Source organism: Trachurus trachurus, assembly GCF_905171665.1.
Source record: "Trachurus trachurus genome assembly, chromosome: 13".
Classification (NCBI taxonomy): Eukaryota; Metazoa; Chordata; class Actinopteri; order Carangiformes; family Carangidae; genus Trachurus; species Trachurus trachurus.
In genome coordinates this window covers 39,817,369-39,838,083 of record NC_139892.1, presented here as the reverse complement: position 1 = coordinate 39,838,083, position 20,715 = coordinate 39,817,369, and the positions used below count along the sequence as shown (strand labels likewise).

The window sequence follows — 20,715 nt, the reverse complement described above, 5'->3', positions numbered from 1 at the left end:
TGGAGAAGGGGGGGGGGGGGGGGGGGGGGGAAATGCTGATCGAATAAACTGAATAAACTGAACTGAACTGAACTTGAAATAAGTAGAAAAATCTGTCAGTGAAAGCAAGTTTTTTGTGCTTGTAATAAGGAAGAAAAACTTGCTCCACTATCAGATTTTTCTACTTATTTCAAGTGAAAATCTGCTTGAAAGAAGTAAAAAGTGTCTAAAACAAGCTACTTTTTAAGTATAATGAGATTAGTTTTGACTAGAAATGACATTTTGACTAGAAATAAGAGAAATATTCTTGGTAAAATGTTAGAGTTTTTGCAGTGTGACTACCTCTGTTTTACTCGTAAGGTCAGAAACTGGATTGTGAGTCAGCAGCCGGGGAGCCCTGTACATAGGAGACCAGTAGGTACCAGTAGGGATGAGACCCTGGTGGGCAGCCTCGTCCAGAGGTGGTAGTAACACGCTACATTTACTCTGTTACATTTACTTGAGTAACTTTTTGGATAAATTGTACTTCTAAGAGTAGTTTCAATGCAGCATACTTGTTACTTTTACTTGAGTATATTTCTTCAGAAGAAGCGGTACTTTTACTCCGTTACATTGAGCTTCATTCCTGTCGCTACTCGCTACTTTTTCTTATCGATCCAACGTGCAAATTGTTTGTTTATGTTTTAATGGAGATACTTCCGAGCCTCTGTCACATGACTGCGTTTCACCAATCAGATGTAGCCACTCGCCACGTTTGCCTCCGTGTAACCAATCAGACAGAGCCAGGCAGTCACATGACCGCACACGAAGAGCTTATGGACAGTTCATAGATCTTTCAGAGATAGGCCTATGTAAGTTATTGTGGCTGAATTTGTCTTCATTTATGTTACTTTGTAAAAAAAAAAAAGTCATTTAGGCTTTTGTCTTAGTTGTTAAATGTTGTTCTTTGTCAATATCAGAATTTTTTCATTGCTATTATATTTTTGTGTATTTGATTAGGCCTACATTTACGCTCTGATCATTAAAGGGATAGTTCAACATTTTGGCAAATTGGCCCATTGCCATAATCGCTATAATAATAATAATAATGGAACGTTACGAAACTGAGCCGTTTTCGAGGTAAATACAGAGTCTGCTTGCTGAAAAACTGTCCCTGAACGCAACGCGCATCAGCGGTTTTGCATGAATTTCCCTCTAGAACAGCTCCGTCTGGTAACGTTGTGTTATTATCTCATAGCGTGGTGAATGTGCAACTCACAACTTGTCCACGACAGCTTTGTTGGAGTTGTTGGGTTGTGTATTTGATGAGTTTGATGAGGGAAACCAAGAAATCCCATGAGCCTCCGTAGCGTAGCTCTGAGCAGCTCACGGCTCTGCTCCGCCGTTCTAAAAATAGCTTAGGCCTACACTGAAAATTAAAGGTAACGAACCTACTGCTATGACTATAGTGATTATGACAGTGGGCCAATTTGCCAAAATGTTGAACTATCTCTTTAAGACTGCATCTATAGAATAAATGCTTCATGGGCCACAGGGGATAGTTTGTTGCCAGAGGGACAACACTGTATCCAGAATCCGTCTCCAGGAATAACACCGATCTGGTCTCATGTTACAGGAATAACACCCCCCCCCCCCCACCACTTGAAGTTAAATTTAACTTTGACCCAGCGGTTGTGTCGCAGTTGATTTCCTCGTGTGAAGGTACAGTTAGGAACAGTTTTTTCATGTTTTCCTTGTCACCGTCTGTCATTACCAGAGTTCAACTAGTTGTTGTGTTGTTGTTGTGTTATTATAATGTTACTGTAGCTGAGTCAGAGCTGTAACTGTCAAGTCTGGACCGACAGAACCGAGTCCTCCATGTTTGTGAGGCTGTTCAACACTGATCAGCTCATGTTGCTATCGGGGTTGTCCTGAGGCTTTATTGGTGACTGACAGTGTTGGAACCGTGTTCAGCCTCAGATTCTTCAAAGTGACTGAGTAGGGGAGACCAGGGATGGATGTTACATGGGTAAACACTTACAGTCTGGGGTTAGTTGTAACAACACTCTCAACAACAATCAAGAATGTTACAACCAACTGCGACATGAACTTGAATTGTATTTATGTTTTCTTTGAATTTCAGTAGCCTAGGTCTCGATAGACAATGATGAAGACGGGGTACAGGGCTTAGGTTAGGATCAGACTATGGCTGACAGTAACTAGGACACACATCTCGTGTTTGAGACTCAACCATGCCCTTTCTGTTTGTGTTGTACAGTTAACAGTTAACAGCCATTTAATATCAGACACATATAACTACTCGGTCTGACATTTTGAATGCACTGGTTTAAAAGAGCTCCAAGATTCAGGCAGAAATGACAAAAATGTTACAACCATCCCTGGTCTCCCCTACAATTAAACACTAAAAAAAATAGACGAAAATAAGTGTCAGTGGCAGCTGGAGAGTGTTTTTCTCTCTTTGAATTTCCAGTGTGAGTGAAATGAGTGAATGTTGTGATAGTGGAGCTGTGAGGTGAAATAAGTCTTGGCCCAGTTGTTGTGTGTGTAATAATCAGCTGTAGCTTGTTTGATCCAGTGGTTTTCTACAGGGACGCTGTCCACACAGAGACTGTGTCACATCAACTCAGTGGATCTCAGTCCTTGTGTGTGTCAGTGGATGGAAACAGTGGTCCATGGATCATGTTGCTGGGCTGCAGCTTCATGACGCCATCTAGTGGACTGATAGTAGAAGTACAGCAGCTGATGGCAGCTTCCTCTTCCTCACTGCTGTGTGACTGCATTCAACTGACACTGATATGAAGCAGAGGAGAAGAGCCAATCAGTGGAGGAGCAGCTGGAGACATGATGGACATGTGAGCTGCTGTGCACATGAATGATGTGTGTTTCCTCTGCAGGTGAAGCTACAAAGTGTGTGTGAGCTGATGTGGATGTGAGCTCAGCAGCATGGATCAGTGTGAGGACAGAGAGGAGGGAGCCCCTCCCTCTAAAACCAAGAGCCAGACCACAGGTCAAAGGTCAGAGTTGAAAACAGTCAGAAAGACTTTTCTCTCTAAAACTCAGTTGTTGTGTTTATTAAAAGGTTGAAGATATTTGTCATCAGATTTTCTCCAACATGCACATTTATCAGTTGTGTTGTTGTTTCAGGATCCAGCAGCAGAGACCAGACTCTCCTGAACCCAGCTGTCTGTCTTTAAAGAGCGACATGTCAAAGGGAGGGTTCATTAACTTTAAAGGAGGAGGTGGATCAGCTGATCAGATGTAAGAGACAAAACTACATTTAATTTAACATTTTTGACTTTCTGTTGAACGTTCTTCCTGTGGAGTCACATTTCCATGATTCTCATTAAAACTGAGTTATAACTCAGACACACGTTCAGTGAATGACTGACAGCATCCCATGCGTCTTTTTTTCTGTTATTGCATCCACTGCTGACGCTACTAAATATCACAGCTGATTTTTGTTTGGGCATTTTAACTTTCTTTCTCAACTCACCTTCTCTGGCATTCTGGATTTAACAACACGTTCATGAATCTGACGTAGAGTTTGCATGTTCTCCCCGTGCATGTGTGGGTTCTCTCCAGCTTCCTCCCACAGACCAAAGACATGCAGGTGAACTGGTGACTCTAAATTGCCCATAGGTGTGAATGTGTGTCTGTATATGTTGGCCCTGTGATAGACTGGTGACCTGTCCAGGGTGAACCCCGCCTCCTGCCCAAAGTCAGCTGAGAAAGGCTCCAGCTCACCCTCCACCCTAGTGAGGATGAGCTGTATAGAAGATGAATGAACTTAAAGAGATATTGGTGAATGAGGCCCATTGTTACAAAATGTAGGAAAAGGAAGTCATTCACATTTGTAACCCTTAAAATAACTTTGCAGAGAATTCTTTTGAAAACCTAAAACTGTTAAACATGAGTTGTGTTGTTGTTTCAGGATCCAGCAGCAGAGACCAGACTCTCCTGAACCCAGCTGTCTGTCTTTAAAGAGCAACCAGTCAAGGGACTGGATCATTGACTTTAAAGGGGGACGTGGATCAGCTGATCAGATGTAAGCTGTAACTGACAGTCAGACTCAGGTTATTGTAGAAAAGAACCAGTTTGTACGAGGTGTTGTTGGACCTGGTCTGAAACCAAAGTGTCTCTGTCTGTTGTGAACGTCCTCAGGGGACATATAAAGTCCATCTTGTATTATCTCTCTGTCCTGATGTTGACTTGACACTGATTCCTCCACAGAGTGGACCAGGAGAGCTCAGAGGTTCCCAGTGGTCAGTTTGCCCAGCAGCATCAAACACACCTGGACTCCATATTTATGGTGAGGACATGTCCAACAGCTGCTGTTACATCTGTTGTGTTCACCATCATCTCCATGCTGCACTTTGACACCAGTGGATTGTCAGTCTGTCCAACATGGATCTCATGTTTGGCTCCATGGTTTTAGTTTGATGCTGTCACTCATAGAGTTTCTGTTCCAGCTGCTGGAGGAGAACATGGTCACTTTTGTCAAGAACGAGCTGAAGAAGATCCACAAGGCTCTGAGTCCAGATTACCCAGAATGCTCAGGGAGTCAGAGGGAGGATGAGGAGGTGTTGGATGGTGAGGATGAAGAGCAGAGGATGAGCAGCAGAGAGGCATTAGTGATGATCACAGTGAACTTCCTGAGGAGGATGAAGCAGGAGGAGCTGGCTGAGCGTCTGCACCACAGTAAGAGGATTTCTCTAAAGATACAACAGATGGAAAAATGATATGTTCACTGACGTCAACACATGGAGGGAAACATGTTCATATAGTCGCTATTTAGAGGAATTAAAATGTTATATTTTCATTATGAATTTTACTGTTTTTGTTTATTCAGGAACTCCTGGTCCAGAGTGTGGACGTAAACTCAAATCTGTCCTGAAGAAGAAGTTCCAGTGTGTGTTTGAGGGGATCTCTAAAGCAGGAAACCCAACCCTTCTGAACCAGATCTACACAGAGCTCTACATAACAGAGGGAGGGGCTGGAGGGGTCAATGATGAGCATGAGGTCAGACAGATTGAAACAGCGTCCAGGAAACCAGACAGACCAGAAACAACCATCAGACAAGAAGACATCTTTAAAGCCCCACCTGGAAGAGACCGACCAATCAGAACAGTGATGACAAAGGGAGTGGCTGGCATTGGGAAAACAGTCTTAACACAGAAGTTCACTCTGGACTGGGCTGAAGACAAAACCAACCAGGACATACACTTCACATTTCCCTTCACCTTCAGAGAGCTGAATGTGCTGAAAGAGAAAAAGTTCAGCTTGGTGGAACTTGTTCATCACTTCTTCTCTGAAACCAAAGAAGCAGGAATCTGCAGGTTTGATCAGTTCCAGGTCGTCTTCATCTTTGACGGTCTGGACGAGTGTCGACTTCCTCTGGACTTCCACAACACTGAGATCCTGACTGATGTGACAGAGTCCACCTCAGTCAACGTGCTGCTGACCAACCTCATCAGGGGGAACCTGCTTCCCTCTGCTCGCCTCTGGATAACCACACGACCTGCAGCAGCCAATCAGATCCCTCCTTACTGTGTTGACATGGTGACAGAGGTCAGAGGGTTCACTGACCCACAGAAGGAGGAGTACTTCAGGAAGAGGTTCAGAGATAAGGAGCAGGCCAGAGAGATCATCTCCCACATCAAGACCTCACGAAGCCTCCACATCATGTGCCACATCCCAGTCTTCTGCTGGATCACTGCTACAGTTCTGGAGGAGCTGAAGACCAGAGAGGGAGGAGAGCTGCCCAAGACCCTTACTGAGATGTACATCCACTTCCTGGTGGTTCAGGCCAAAGTAAAGAAGGTCAAGTATGATGGAGGAGCTGAGACAGATCCACACTGGAGTCCAGAGAGCAGGAAGATGATCAATTCTCTTGGAAAACTGGCTTTTGAGCAGCTGCAGAAAGGAAACCTGATCTTCTATGAAACAGACCTGACAGAGTGTGGCATCGATATCAGAGCAGCCTCAGTGTACTCAGGAGTGTTCACACAGATCTTTAAAGAGGAGAGAGGCCTGTACCAGGACATGGTGTTCTGCTTCGTCCATCTGAGTGTTCAGGAGTTTCTGGCTGCTCTTCATGTCCATCTGACCTTCATCAACTCTGAACTCAACCTGATGTCACAACAACAAACAACCTCCAAGAAGACTGAAACAACAGGAGTCAAATCTGCAGAGACAAACTTCTACCAGAGCGCTGTGGACGAGGCCTTACAGAGTCCAAATGGACACCTGGACTTGTTCCTCCGCTTCCTCCTGGGTCTTTCACTGGAGACCAATCAGAATCTCCTACGAGGTCTGATGACAAAGACAGGAAGTAAATCACGGTCCAATCAGGAAACAGTCCAGTACATCAAGAAGAAGATTGAAGAGACTCCCTCTGCAGAGAAAAGCATCAACCTGTTCCACTGTCTGAATGAACTGAATGATCGTTCTCTAGTGGAGGAGATCCAACAGTCCCTGAGATCAGGACGTCTCTCCACACGTAAACTGTCTCCTGCTCAATGGTCGGCTCTGGTCTTCATCTTACTGTCATCAGAAGAAGATCTGGAGGAGTTTGACCTGAAGAAATACTCTGCTTCAGAGGAGGCTCTTCTGAGGCTGCTGCCAGTGGTCAAAGGCAAAACCTCCAACAAAGTTCTGTAAGTGTAGAGATAGTTGGATTTATTCATCATTACATAAAAACACTTCTGTCTTTTCAACAGGACAGATATTTAATTCCTTTCTTCTTTAATTCCTCATGATCATCTCTTCAGACTGAGCGGCTGTAACCTCTCAGAGAGAAGCTGTGAAGCTCTGTCCTCAGTCCTCAGCTCCCAGTCCTCTAGTCTGACACACCTGGACCTGAATAGCAACAACCTGCAGGACTCAGGAGTGAAGCTGCTGTCTGGTGGACTGGAGAGTCCACACTGTAGACTGGAGACTCTCAGGTGAGGATCCATCCAGCTGTTTATCTGATGCCACTTGAACACAGCAGCAGGTGTTGACAGAGGGTTCCTGTGTGTTGTTGTGTGTGTTCAGTCTGTCAGGATGTCTGGTCACAGAGGAAGGCTGTGCTTCATTGGACATGTTCGTTTTTAGTAAACGTTGAACTGAATTAATCAGTTTATAAATGATGAACCTGAGCAGCGTTCACTGTCACCAGAGTGAACACTGCTCAGGTTTTATGACAGTTTTACCTGGTTTTTCACTTTCAGCAGAATATGGCTCATTGTTTAAGTGGTAAAATATTTTCTCTGTCTAAACATTGTTTTTGTATTTTAGTTCATTAATTCATATAGTTTGTTAGTGGCAGAGATTAGAGGCTGGTGATGGACGTAGAAGGAGGTTCTACTGAAAAACAACAGCTGATTATTAGTGTGAATGCTGGAAGCATTCACACTGCTGGAAGCATTCACACTATTGTTATTCGGTTCGGCCATTTTCTGCCTTTCTTCGGCATTTAACTAGTCCTTCATACTTTGTGCTATTTCAACAATTCAAATATCAAAATGTTCAGCCTTTTCGGGACAGGTGTGCTATGACTTTTCTCTTTTCAACTATTCATACTTTTTGCTATATTCAACTATTTCTGATTTTTTTTTCCCCATAGAGAATGCATTGGAACAGTCTTGAAACTCTTCAAATCTTCTTACTTCTTTCAGCCTTTAAAGCGTCCACATACTTTCAGCTAGAGACTTCATTCAAATTCTGAGCTGTAGACAAACTTTTTAAGTATTCCTCTATGACTCAGCTTATTGATATCTTCAACAGTTTCTGATATTTGGCCGCTTTAAAATCATTAAGTTTTTTGACAAAATCCAGCTTTATAATGGGTGTGTGTTGCGTCTAACGAGCAGGGCTTAGAGTGAGTGACATCATCGCTAGAGTGAGAGGGATCGAAAAAACATTCAGGATTTTTTCTGGATAAATTGCCAGCACGGCCACAAATTAAACTCTAGACGCATGAATTCCTCACTGGTTTGTAGCCACGCTTGTCTTAGGTCTCACAATGCCGTCAAAAATGCTCAGAGACTCAGAGAATAATTTAAAATATTTTTTTAAATGCAGCCAGGGAGCTCTCTGCTCTCATTCAGCCCAATGCATTTTTTTCACAGCAGCAGGAGAAGGAGCTCAACTTTGTAACTTGCTGTTAAGTGCTTTTTAATTCATTTTAATTCACCAAAAAATAGTCACAGGTCACAAAAAAATCCTCTTCTTGCTTGTTGTGGCTCATTTATACTATTTTCTTCTTCTTTTTAAGCATCATTGAAAAATCTCACATTCATCAAAGTCTCAACCTCTCTTCTCAACAACTCTGTCTGTAGTCCAGTGGTTAAGGTGGCTGCTTGCCAACCCCACGGTCACTGGTTCGAATCCAAGGGGAGCACTCTTTTTATGTTATGTTGAGTTCTGCTCCCCTTCCCCACCCTCAATTGGTTACAGGTGTTCGTTAAGAGACTCATTCATTCCTCGTGCCACAGTTTGCAGCACATCATCACATTACAATGGCAACATGCTTATGTGTGTCCTCTCTGTGGCGAAGCGGCAGAGTACAGGTTTATTGATCATGAGGTCATGGGTTCGATTCCTGCCTCATGCATGTCGTACTTTCTGCTAGAGACTTCATTCAATTTCTGATCTGTAGACAAACTAATGGCACATTTATACTCTTTAATTTCTTTTTTTTAAGCATCATTGAAAAATCTCAATCTCAAGTCTCAACCTCTCTTCAGAAGTCAGTGAGCCTCTTATACAGGGATTTCTTTTACTCTTCTCTCATTGAATGTAACTATGGTGAAGTGGTTACATCAGTGGGCTGATGTGCAGAAGGTTATGGGTTCAATTCCTTCCTTGGACATGTTTCTTGTATGCCATTCTGCATGTCTTTGTCAATTTATTCTGCTAATTCAGCATGGTTCAGCAATGGCTTTCAGCATTCACACCATTTCCATTTTTGGAAATGCTTTTTCTAGTTTATTTAAAGGGCCCATATTATGCAAAATCCACTTTCTACTGGTTTTGTGGGTCCTATGTGTTCCTGTGGCCTTTCTATGACGCCTGGAGGTGAAAAAAGTCTGTTCACTCCCTAAATTGATTGCTACACTTTTTTGAGATAGTGTCTCCAAACGGGGGAATTGGAAGTGCTGTGCAGCTTGACGTCACGAAGCACCGAACTCACGTGATTCCACGTAAGGAAGGATACTTCCTTATCCTCTTCCTTATCCTGTCCGTCATTTGACATAAAGCGGTGCGGGAGGAGCGGTCGGTACCGCGGTCGCCAGATGATCATTTTGAATCATTGACTGAAGAAACAGCCGTCCGTCATTACAAATGAAATCGCGGACCGGAGAATATTGGAATGGTACCATCACAGTCACAGTTTATAATCAAATCTATCTATAAATCTATTTATACAAACTAGAACATGTTGAGTAAGAAACACTGTAAACTCTCAGGTTTGTGTTGAAATGTTGTGTATTTATGATTCTAACCTGTTATTTCCTTCATATTGAGTATGTGAGTGTTTTTCCTTGAATTCCTCTTCAGACTGAGTGGCTGTGACCTCTCAGAGAGAAGCTGTGAAGCTCTGTCCTCAGTCCTCAGCTCCCAGTCCTCTAGTCTGAGACACCTGGACCTGAGTAACAACAACCTGCAGGACTCAGGAGTGAAGCTGCTGTCTGGTGGACTGGAGAGTCCACACTGTAGACTGGAAACTCTCAGGTGAGGATCCATCCAGCTGTTTATCTGATGCCACTTGAACACAGCAGCAGGTGTTGACAGAGGGTTCCTGTGTGTTGTTGTGTGTGTTCAGTCTGTCAGGATGTCTGGTCACAGAGGAAGGCTGTGCTTCTCTGGCCTCAGCTCTGAGCTCCAACCCCTCCCATCTGAGAGAGCTGGACCTGAGCTACAACCATCCAGGAGCCTTAGGAGTGAAGCTGCTGTCTGCTGGACTGGAGGATCCAGGCTGGAGACTGGACTCTCTCAGGTATGGAGAGGCTGCTGCAGCCACACACACTGTCTGATAGAGGAGGAGGAGCTGGAACATTTTCTATGGCCCCGTTCACACCTGGTCACACCTGGTATTAACATCTGTCTCAGGTGATCCATGCATTGATGACATCAGATGCCATCACTCAGACCATATCCAGAGGTGGTGTAGGCCACAGTGAAGCTCCGCCCACTCCACTGACGTCCTCTGTCTCAGTCTGACTCGTCCCAACACAGTTTATACTGAAGCCAAAATCTCAGAGTGTTTCAAACATGAGCTGTGCAGCTTTCATCAGTCACAGTGATGAACTACTGGGATCAGGAGTTTCTCCTCATGATGACTTCAGTGTCTCATCATGACTCCCTGTGTCATATTCAGGAGAAGAGATGTCAGTGATGAAAGAGTCTCTCCAGATGTTTGGATAAGACTTGTTGGTATGGCAGGGACCAACCCCTCCCAGGGGATTCCGGGGGGGTTGAACCACCCCGCCGAAAATTTGTGCGCATTGTAAATTGAAATGTAGCAATCTGGTGTGATTTGAGAGCAAAATCATGAAGCTTTCTCAATAATCACAATGCTACTGTATTGATTGGATGATACTCACAATACCCCACACAAGGGTTCACAATATAACTTAGTTATCTTTGGAAAATAAATCATTAGTGATTTTTACTTATTCTCAATTTCCATGTGTTTTCCATGAGTGGATAATTGGTCAAACAGTTTCCAGGTTTTCCAGGACGCGTGGGAACCCTGACTCACCTTCTACAAAGATTTTTAACAAGTATTTTCTTGTTAAAATCCATTTGTAAATAATCTCTGAAGACAAATGAATAGGCTATTTGAAGTTTATCCACTGCGTAAAAGGTGTCTGTCTTAATTGCCATTTCTTTTGTGTCAACAAATTATTGCCAACGTGAGTTTATTCACTGCTAATCTACAGTACATGTTTCTACAGTAAGAACAGCAAAGTTTAACAGCAAAATCAGAATAAATTTAATCTGGAAACAAATTAACATTTTCACGACAAGTTGAATGAGTGATTCCTTCTGTTGCTGCTGTGTTTCACTACATTCAGGTAGCCTAATGTTAGACGGGCTTGCTTGGGACTTGTTTGTCTCAATTGGAAGTTTTTGTGATTTGTGACAAGATAAACAGCCTCCACACTCTACAGACAGTTGTCATTAACAAGATGACTGCAACAGCTTCAGTGTTTCTCAAATAAGAGCTTTCATTTTGTGCTCTAAGAAGCTAGTGTTAGCCAAACAAGCACTGAAATATGACTCATATTTAAGCATGTGGAATAAGTGGTAGGCTAAGTTGTTAGCAGGCACCAAGTCATGTTGATGGCTTTATAACTCACGAAGGTTCGCTCGCTCCACGTTCACGTCTGCAGCACATGGAGTTATACAGTATGAGTTACATCTATGATGCAGCGGCGTGCACTCGTACACGTGCTCTCACAGACACAGCGCACGGCGCGGGGCAGCCCCGCCCCTCAGTGAGACAGAGAGAGAGGAGCAGAGAGGAGCAGGAGCGACAGCGCTGTGTTCAGTGAGAAAGAGGCAACACTATCGCGAATCCGTCAGAGAGAATTTTTTCGTAGCTACTCACAAAATCTACACCTGCTCCTGACTGTGTGTAGTGCTTGTGTAAATGTTGGAATGCACAGAAATGTTGTTTGTCACTGTTGGAAATTACAATTTTGTAATTCTTATGTTGAAACACGTCATTTAAACATGACAAACGTTTTAGGGATCGGTTACACACACACGTCAAGGCTCCATCTAATGATGATAATAATAATCTGACATAAAACCTGATTCCATAAATGTGCAGCTGATATGCGATGCAGAGTGTGTGTTGCTACACGTTGCTCGACGCTCGGTGGACGTACACTTCATCCAGCTGGCACCGGTTTGGATGGAGCTGTGACAGACGGCTGGTGCTTCTGTAACAATATAACTTGCCTATACAACTTCATGTGTTGATACAACCATGCTCCTCTACAGCTGAGGCTGTGAAGAGCCTCCTCGTCGCTGCTGTAGCTCTGTAGTTGTGTGTATTTTTTTTCCCATGTTATGGAACTATTCTGGCTTTACTTATTAAATGGTTCTTTTTTTATTCTAAGTATATTTTTTGGATTTTTTCCTTTATTTGATAGTACACAGTAGGGCTGTCAACGAATGGCAGAAATGAGGTTAGAATATTACCTCTTAAAAAAAAATCAATACAAAGAGATGGACTTTTATAGGTCGCCTGTATTTACTATTATCAGCGCATGTCAAACACGTTTGGAACAGTTTACATCACACAAAACAAACGGCTACACAATGCAAATCAGCAACGACATATTAATAGGCCTACGTGAAAAAAAACTGCGTTTTACTCGACCTTTATCGATTCATGTCAAACAAGTTTTGTGATGACGCGAGCAAACAGCTCGCTCAGGAAACGGGATAAGAGCCAGCATGTTTTCTTCCCACATCCCAGTAATGATCCTTATAACGCGGATCAAGTTCAGTCGCGATGAAGCAGAGGATCATCATCATCACAGCTCTCAGTGAACGGCACGATTTTTTAATCGTTTTGGTTTGGAAAACAGAGAAGCTGCTTCTCTCCAGACGTGACCACACAGACAGGTGTGTGTGTGTGTGTGTGTGTGTGTGTGTGTGTGTGTGTGTGTGTGTGTGTGTGTGTGTGTGTGTGTGAGTGAGTGAGAGAGTTACTACGGTTACCGCGGCGCTCCCGTCCCCCAGATATTTCTGCAGCTGGATTGACATGATCCGGTCTGAGACATGAGACTCGCATTTGTAGGAGGAAGTTGTAGTTGAAGATAATTTAAAAATAAATTATTAATATTCGAATTTCATTTTAATCACTCACTGATTCTTGAGAGTCGGGACAAAACATGTCCCACACAGAAAAGACTTATTTATATCAAAAATAAAGAAATAAATAATGATTGACATACTCACAAAGTTAGATCTAAATGAATTGTGAATACTGATGTTATGTTTTAGCATAGATAATTCCTTTTTTAGGGGATATTTGTTTAATTATATGACCAGTGGTCAGATGGCCCATGTTATTTCTCTTGTCCTCAGCAATAGGTCACAATATTCACCAGCCCCAAAAAACTTTAAAAACCTCTACAATTGTGAAAACATTTATATCAAATCAAAGATAAGGGTTATACATGTATAAAACAATGCATCAACATGCATGAACATCTAAAAATATTTTCCACAGAAATCTGCCCATCAAAGTTGTGTCCTCTGTTTCCGTCAACTCCGTCAGATTCTTTCATAAACCTCATTAAATCAGGCAATAGCATGGCCAGTTATCCCCTGATGATCCCTTTTCATTCTCCTGGCTGTGGTGAATGCATCAATACCACACATGGTCTGGTAAAGTTGACATGTTTTGATATTTTAGATGAACAATGTCAATTTTCCTATGGTCACAGCCGGAGCATGTCAACACCATCTCTCCCTTATGTTACTTTTTTTTAAACCATAGTGGACTCAATGAAAGTATTTTATTGAGATAATGGAGACAGCTAGCAATAGCCAAAAAACTAGCTAGCTAGCTGCAGGGCTTTTTTCTGCAGAAGGAAAAAAACATGCCATTTCATCAACTCCGTCAGAGTCAACTCCGTCAGGTTTTCTGTCTGACGGAGCTGACATGTAAGCTGACGGAGTTGACAAATCCACCAATAACTGCTTAAATGTGCTAATATTATACTATTTTCAAATATAGTAAAGGAATAGAATGTTATTTTAGGGTTTTATCTCCACATTAATGTAGGTATATAGAATGCAATTTCATTATTTTACAATATAGTTATGATTTGTAGAGCACGGCCAGACTGTGGTCTGCTTATTGAATAATTGTCTTCTCTTTTCTATCTCCTTATTATTGGATGACTTTCCAGCACATGTGTTATATATAGCACTTTTCTACATGTTTGATTTATTGATTGATGTAAAATGTTAAAGGTACAGTGTGTAGTTTTCACTATTGAAAATATACACACTTCTTATAGAGCAGGGAAGAAGTTCAGTGTTGCTTTTTCAAATCAGTTTACTTGGATATCAGACCAAAAGTGCACCTGTGGTAATTTTGTCTTGATATATTTTAAGACATGATCCATAGGATATGTGTCCAGAATGTCACAGCATCCAGTCTCTCTGACTCGGACAGTGTGCAAAACCCTGCCTTTCCACCATCATTAGTGTAATATATGCAGTACAGTGTCATCTGTGGCAGATTTGTCCAAAACAGACACATCTTCCAATCAAATGCTAGGTAATGTGACATTATAGAAGGGCTTCAGAGTACAAAATGAAGAAGTGCAATTTGTTATAGTTTGAAATGGTGTATTTACAGTTTTGTTAAATATGTTCAGTAAGACAAGGGATTGCTATTTCTTAATTTAGTGTTACTTCCATCTATTTAAAAAAGCTTTTGCTCATTGATCAGAAATGCAAATACAATTTTGTCAACTCCGTCAGCTCTGTCAGATCTTCATCAGGATTTTTTTCTATAGTGGCAAAATAAAAGATAATGTTTGAAAATGCTCATTTTTAGAAATCTGTGTATTCATAACAGTGTGAAATTAAACGTTAAGTTTATATCTTACTTTTTTATTGCATATCAGAGTAACTAAACACTATTAAAACATACATCAGAACTTAAGATTCTTGTTAGGCTATTATAATTATATTAATATATACCTTTAGTGTGTCTGACGGAGTTGACACAAATCAAGTCCTTAAGGTAAACATGTGAATTTGTTAAAAATGTTTTTGAACCTCCAGCCTGCACCTTTACATGGTTAAATAGAACAGATATTTATCTACATGAATATATAACTCTAATCAACATAGTGTAAATTTTCAAAAAAAGTTTTTCAGAACGTGTTTTGTCCCGACTCTCAAGAATCAGTGAACTATAATTCTAATATACATTGGAATTTCAAATATTCATTGGCAGTCCTAGTACACAGTAGAGACAGACAGGAAAGGGGGAGGCAGAGAGAGGGGGAATGACATGCAGGAAACGACTGCCCGACGCGGGATTCGAACCGGGGCCGATGCTTACGATCAAATCTGAGTTTCCCGCACCGTTCATGAATCTAGCGAGTAGAGTTTCAGTAGCGTGAGTTTGTGCAAATCTACACACGGATTTACTAACGTTTCATGAATGAGACCCACTCTTCTTCTTCTCCTCCTCCACCTTTCCTGGTGCATTGTGGGATATCTGGGCTGGTCAGCTCCACCTGTTGTGTCTTCATCTTCTTTGCTGTGACGTGTGTTTGTGCAGCTTGAGAGTCAGAGAGTGAAAGTGTGTGTCTCACACTGCAGTGACATCACATGGAGAAAAGACATGATGAAGTGTTTCCTCCTGGTCTCCTCCTGCTCTGTATCATCACTAGATAAAGACTCCAGCTCCTTCTTCTCTGTGCTCAGTGTTCATCCAGACATACCAGCCTCCATGTGAACACAGTGATAAAACAGTGTGTGTGTGAGAGCCATGTAATGTCCATGTGTGCATGTGTAGCAGTTGTGAAATGGTTGCTTATAGGCTGAAGGATGACAACACCATGGATCTGAGTTGGTTCATTTATTCTGCAAAGGCAGCACAGGGGCAGAGTCAGGAAACACACAGCTGCAGGTAGAAACAGTCTGCCTCCACAACAAGAGCAGCCAGAGTTTGTTCAGGTGAAGATGGAACTTAGAAATAGAAGTGATATAAAACAAAGCAGGAAATTCTAACTTGTTTTAGATAGTGTTAGCATCGAGCAGGTTTTGAGAATGTTCACCATAATGAATGATAAAAATAAAGAAATAATGAGTATAATGAATGATCAGATGAATAAAACAAAGTAAAGATTGACCCAGCTACACATGCTGACAGAGAAGGTGCTGCTCTGACCCCCCTCCTCCTTTCAGGGTGGAGCCTGCTGGAGTCCCATGGTTGACACCAGGTCTGAGGAAGTGTAAGTCTGTTTTTACTTTGATTCATGGAAACAAAGCAGCACATTCAACCATCTTCACACTGTCACATCACTGACCTCATGAGTCTTCATCAAACTGTCAATAACTGATCACATGATCAATAACTGCAGCTGTGTCTTGTTCTCTCCATCAGATTCCTGTCCACTCACAATCGACACAAACACAGTGAGCACATGGATCAAACTGTCTGACAACAACAGGAAGGCGACAGGTGTGGAGGAGGATCAGTCATATCCTGATCATCCAGACAGATTTGACCACTATCCTCAGCTGCTGTGTTCAACTGGTCTGACTGGTCGCTGCTACTGGGAGGTCGAGTGGAGAGGAAACGTTGTTATATCAGTGAGTTACAGAGGAATCAGAAGGAAAGGAAACGGTGATGACTGTTGGTTTGGAAGGAACGATCAGTCCTGGAGTCTGTACTGCTATGATGATGGTTACAGTGTCTGTCACAATAACAGATCAACAGACATCACCTCCTCCTCCACCTCCTCCTCCTCCTCCTCCTCCTCCTCCCCCCCCTCCTCCTCCTTTCCCCTCCTCTCCTCTTCCTCCTCCTCCTCTGTCTCTAACAGAGTAGCAGTGTATGTGGACTGTCCTGCTGGCTCTCTGTCCTTCTACAGAGTCTCCTCTGACTCACTGATCCACCTCTACACCTTCAACACCACCTTCACTCAACCTCTCTATCCTGGGTTTAGACTCTACAGTTCTGGTTCCTGGTTGAGTCTGTGTTGAGTGAAGCAGAGTCTCCTCCTGTCACAGAAACCTTCTCACTGTTGAACAGACAGTTCAGTCTCTACATGTCTGTCTCTGTCTCTGTCTCTCACTCACGTTTTCACATTCATGGATTAAACCAGTTGATGTTTTAAACTCTTCTCAGTGATTCTTGTAAACTTCTTCTTGTTTTTCAGGTCCCAATGATTTTTCTGTTGCCATGACGCTGAGTTCATTATTAAACTGTGTTCATCTCTGTCCTGTAAACAATCTGATGTGAAATAAACAAAAACATGGTGTAAAAAATAATCAGTAAATAAATGAATTAATAAACAAACATGAACATGTCGACATTTATTACTGGATTTATTTTGAGATTCATTTCCTGTCAGATTTTAATTTATTCATTTAAGGATTTTTTTTATTTATTCATCAAGTTTTGACTAAAATGTCTCTCCATAGGCGTCGATGTCTTATCAGTGTCTCTGCTGGTTCTCTGTGTTTCTCCACACTGCAAAAATTCAAAATCTTACCAAGAATATTTGTCTTATTTCTAGTCAAAATAAATCTAATTATACTTAAAATAAGACTCATCACATTTAAAAAGCAGCTTGTTTTTAGACACTTTAAAAAAATTTCAAGCAAATTTTCCACTTTAAATAAGTAGAAAAATCTGATAGTGGAGCAAGTTTTTCTTTCTTATTACAAACACAGATTTTTCTACTTATTTCAAGTGAAAATTTGTTTGAAACAAGTGAAAATGATCTAAAAACAAGTTCATTTTAGGTGATGAGTCTTATTTTAAGTGGAAAGAGATTAGTTTTGACTAGAAATGAGACATTTTGACAAGAAATAAGACAAATATTCTTGGAAAGATGTAGAGTTTTTGCAGTGCATCAGTGTCTCTTGTGTCTCTGCTGGTTCTCTGTGTTTCTCCATCGGTGTCTCTTTCAGGGTTCCTACAGCTTAAGCCAAGTTATATTTAAGACTATTTAAGACTTTTTTAAAGCCACTTGAAATGAAATTTAAGACCGACTTCACAATAAACACAAATACAGAAAAAAGAAGAAAAAAACACCACATCAACTACACAGGGTTAGGGACAATTTGACCCACTTTCCTCTGTGGTCCAAGGTAAAGTGACTGCTTACATGAACATTGGATTGTGTCTCTTTCCAGCTGTCCTTCCAAATAAATGTCTCTTTCCAGCTGTCCTTTCAAAATAAATGTCTCTTTCCAGCTGTCCTTTCAAAATAAATGTCTCTTTCCAGCAAAATAAATGCATAAAAAGTCCGGAAAAAACAAAAACAAACACTAACTCTGGAGCTGGAGGCGGCCGCCACTAAAACTTCTCTATGTCGGATTGTTTCCAATTATTTAGAGATTTGAGACTAATTACAACCATAAAATACCACTCACCATGTGTTAACATTTTAAAGACTTTTGAAAAATTGATTGAAGACATTTTAATGCCGATTAAGGCATTGTTTTTAGATGAATGAATTCAATGCCTTGTAAGACTTTTTAAGGACCTGTAAGAACCCTGTCTTTACCTCGTGTCTCTGCTGGTTCTCTGTGTTTCTCCATCAAGGCAAGGCAATTTCATTTGTATAGCCCGTTTTATAAAAAAAGAAAAGAAAAAAAAGAAAGAAAGAAGGAAGGATGGAGGAAGGGAACAGATTGGGTCAGTTTGACCCAGCAGGACAAGAGGAGGGTTAAAAGAGTTTGAAGTTTTGCTGATGAAACCTCTCATCTGTGATTGGGCAGAGACAGGAAGAAGTCCAGCAGAACCACGGCTCCACAGCAACAATGAAGCTAAACGTTAGCTATTAAACACTGATCTGCTACATCCCAATCAGCACAGAATGACTGATGAGTTTATCAATACAATGTTCAGCATGAGCCTATATCCAAAAACCAGTGGAGCCAGCAGAACCACAGCCCAGAATAACCTTCACAACACTCTCTGCCTGTTCAACAGTCACGCTGCTAGGATTAGCCACAAGCTAACATGAAGCTATCAAAGTGAGTGAAAAGCTTTTCCGTATCAATGAACTTGTCATGTATCTCACTCAGCATCATCACAGAACATCAGCAGTTGTTGTCTGGAGCAGATCTTCACATGTATGATCAATAAAGTCACCTTTAACCCTCAAATAGAAAGTTAGATTAACGGAGCTCAGTACAAGTCAACCTACCACGAGGCTCCCACAGCAGACTGTTGCCTAGAAACGGGTCAACCCGCCAAGTCTGTAGGGGCTCGTTAGTGTGGCCTTTCAAAATAAGAGCTTCTAACTCATAGATCATAATAAATTAATGAATAAAAACCATATTGACAATGTATATGGAACATTTGAAGAATATTCACATCATTATTAACTCATTGAGTGCCATTGACGTCCATAGACGTCAAATGCAGTTTTCTGCGACTGGTAAATGGGGACGCTCTCGCGCACACTCTGAGTAATTTTGGGGCTTCTGGGATGTGTAGAACGAATGAGACTGTATATCAGAGCAAGAAGTGAAGAAGAAGGAGAAGACGAGCGCGATCGGTACGGAGATAACAAAGTCGGAAAAAGTTTCTATTTCTAGAGAAAACGACGGGCAGAGCCTGGAACAAGTGTAACGTGGAGCTGGAGGAAAGCTTAGCCACGGTGCTATTAGCATAGCTCCAGCATGAAGTGATCAGAGGAGGCAGGAAAGGTAAACTCATCTAGATGATCAGCACCAAAATGCCGAAGCGAAAGCGGAGGCGAATCGCGGAGTCAGTGACCGACGTGACGACGAACCGAGAGATCAGCGCAGTGAGTCGCTGCCGCGGCCGCGTCCAGCACAGAGGCTGAAGACGCCATGACGTCTCCCTCCCTCCTTCAGTGACGAGGGGAAGCAGCAGCAGGAGGAGAAGGAGGAGAGGAGAGGGGAGGGGGGAGGAGAGGGAGGGGAGGGGAGGGGAGGGGGGCGTAGGAGAGGCTGAGGGGGCAGCAACCGCTCGTACTTGTTGTATTTTAGTTGTTGTTGTTGTTGTTGTTGTTTTTTGTTGTTGTTGTTTTTTTTTTGGGGGGGGGGGTCAATGAAAAAACATGTGAAATGAAACTTTCAGATGTCTTACATGTTTTTGAAGCCAAAATTAAAACGGATAAATCACTATTTTTCTTGAGAGACTCTCTTTCACAGAAATGCATTTTTCTCAGCTTTCTAGAAAAAAAGTGGTCTTTTTGGTGCAACCAGGCTCTATTCAACTTAAGATATATCAAGAATGGAACAAGGTACAAACAAATGGTTTTTTCCCTAGTTAAATAGAGAGTCTCCTCTTTCCTTTGAGCTGTTTGGTGTTTTCAGAGTCATAGTACAAAATATTCTCTGGGTCTTGACATATTACTCAAAATGCCCCAGAACGCTGGCACATGGCACTGACCATTTTATAAAAGGGCTGGCACTCAATGAGTTAAACAAAAAGTGTCCAGTGAAACAACAAAGCAGCAAACTAAAGTCTATAGATGGACCATGGATCATGAAGGGATTAGGAAACGCCTGTCAAAAGACAAATACACTCTACAGAGAATTTATTCAACAAAGAACTAAAGAGGCAGAAAATAAATGTAAGTATCAGAATAAGTGAACCAATATTATAAAGCTCTGTAGAAAAGAAAACTATAGGACAATATTTAATAACACCAAAAACAACACTAAAGGAATATGGGATAATGTTATTATCAAAAATGGCTCAACACAATGAGGTTTTAGATCTATAGCCTATCAAATAGAATACTTATATTTACACATTTTAAAACAACCATAAATTATTTTAGCTTTTTTTTAGCCATGAAATGTGATGATTTGAGCTGTTTTCCATGAATTACAATATTTTTTGTTTTACTTTTAACCATGAAATATGATTCATTTTGTTGAATCTCTTTTTAACCATTACATGAATCCTTTAAGTTATCAACTGTGAAACAGTAAAAACACAAATCAAACACTTCAACTGTTAAATTCAGAACATTGCTTTTGCTG

The 20,715-nt window shown here is 41.6% G+C and overlaps 2 protein-coding genes across 2 annotated transcripts in view; both read left to right on the top strand.

The window, feature by feature from the left end:
• LOC310995730 (uncharacterized protein) overlaps positions 1 to 20,715 on the top strand; it is a gene marked incomplete at its 5' end in the record, with an annotated part of 123,623 nt that overhangs the window by 77,041 nt on the left and 25,867 nt on the right.
• Positions 1,620 to 16,722, top strand: LOC310995918 (NLR family CARD domain-containing protein 3-like; the record flags this gene model as incomplete). Its single annotated transcript, XM_083985130.1, has 9 exons — positions 1,620 to 1,680; positions 2,874 to 2,993; positions 4,210 to 4,288; positions 4,449 to 4,677; positions 4,829 to 6,635; positions 9,523 to 9,696; positions 9,788 to 9,961; positions 15,922 to 15,968; positions 16,121 to 16,722. Exons 2-9 carry the CDS (start codon positions 2,923 to 2,925, stop codon positions 16,720 to 16,722), a joined length of 3,183 nt encoding a protein of 1,060 aa, XP_083841256.1. The 5' UTR covers positions 1,620 to 1,680; positions 2,874 to 2,922.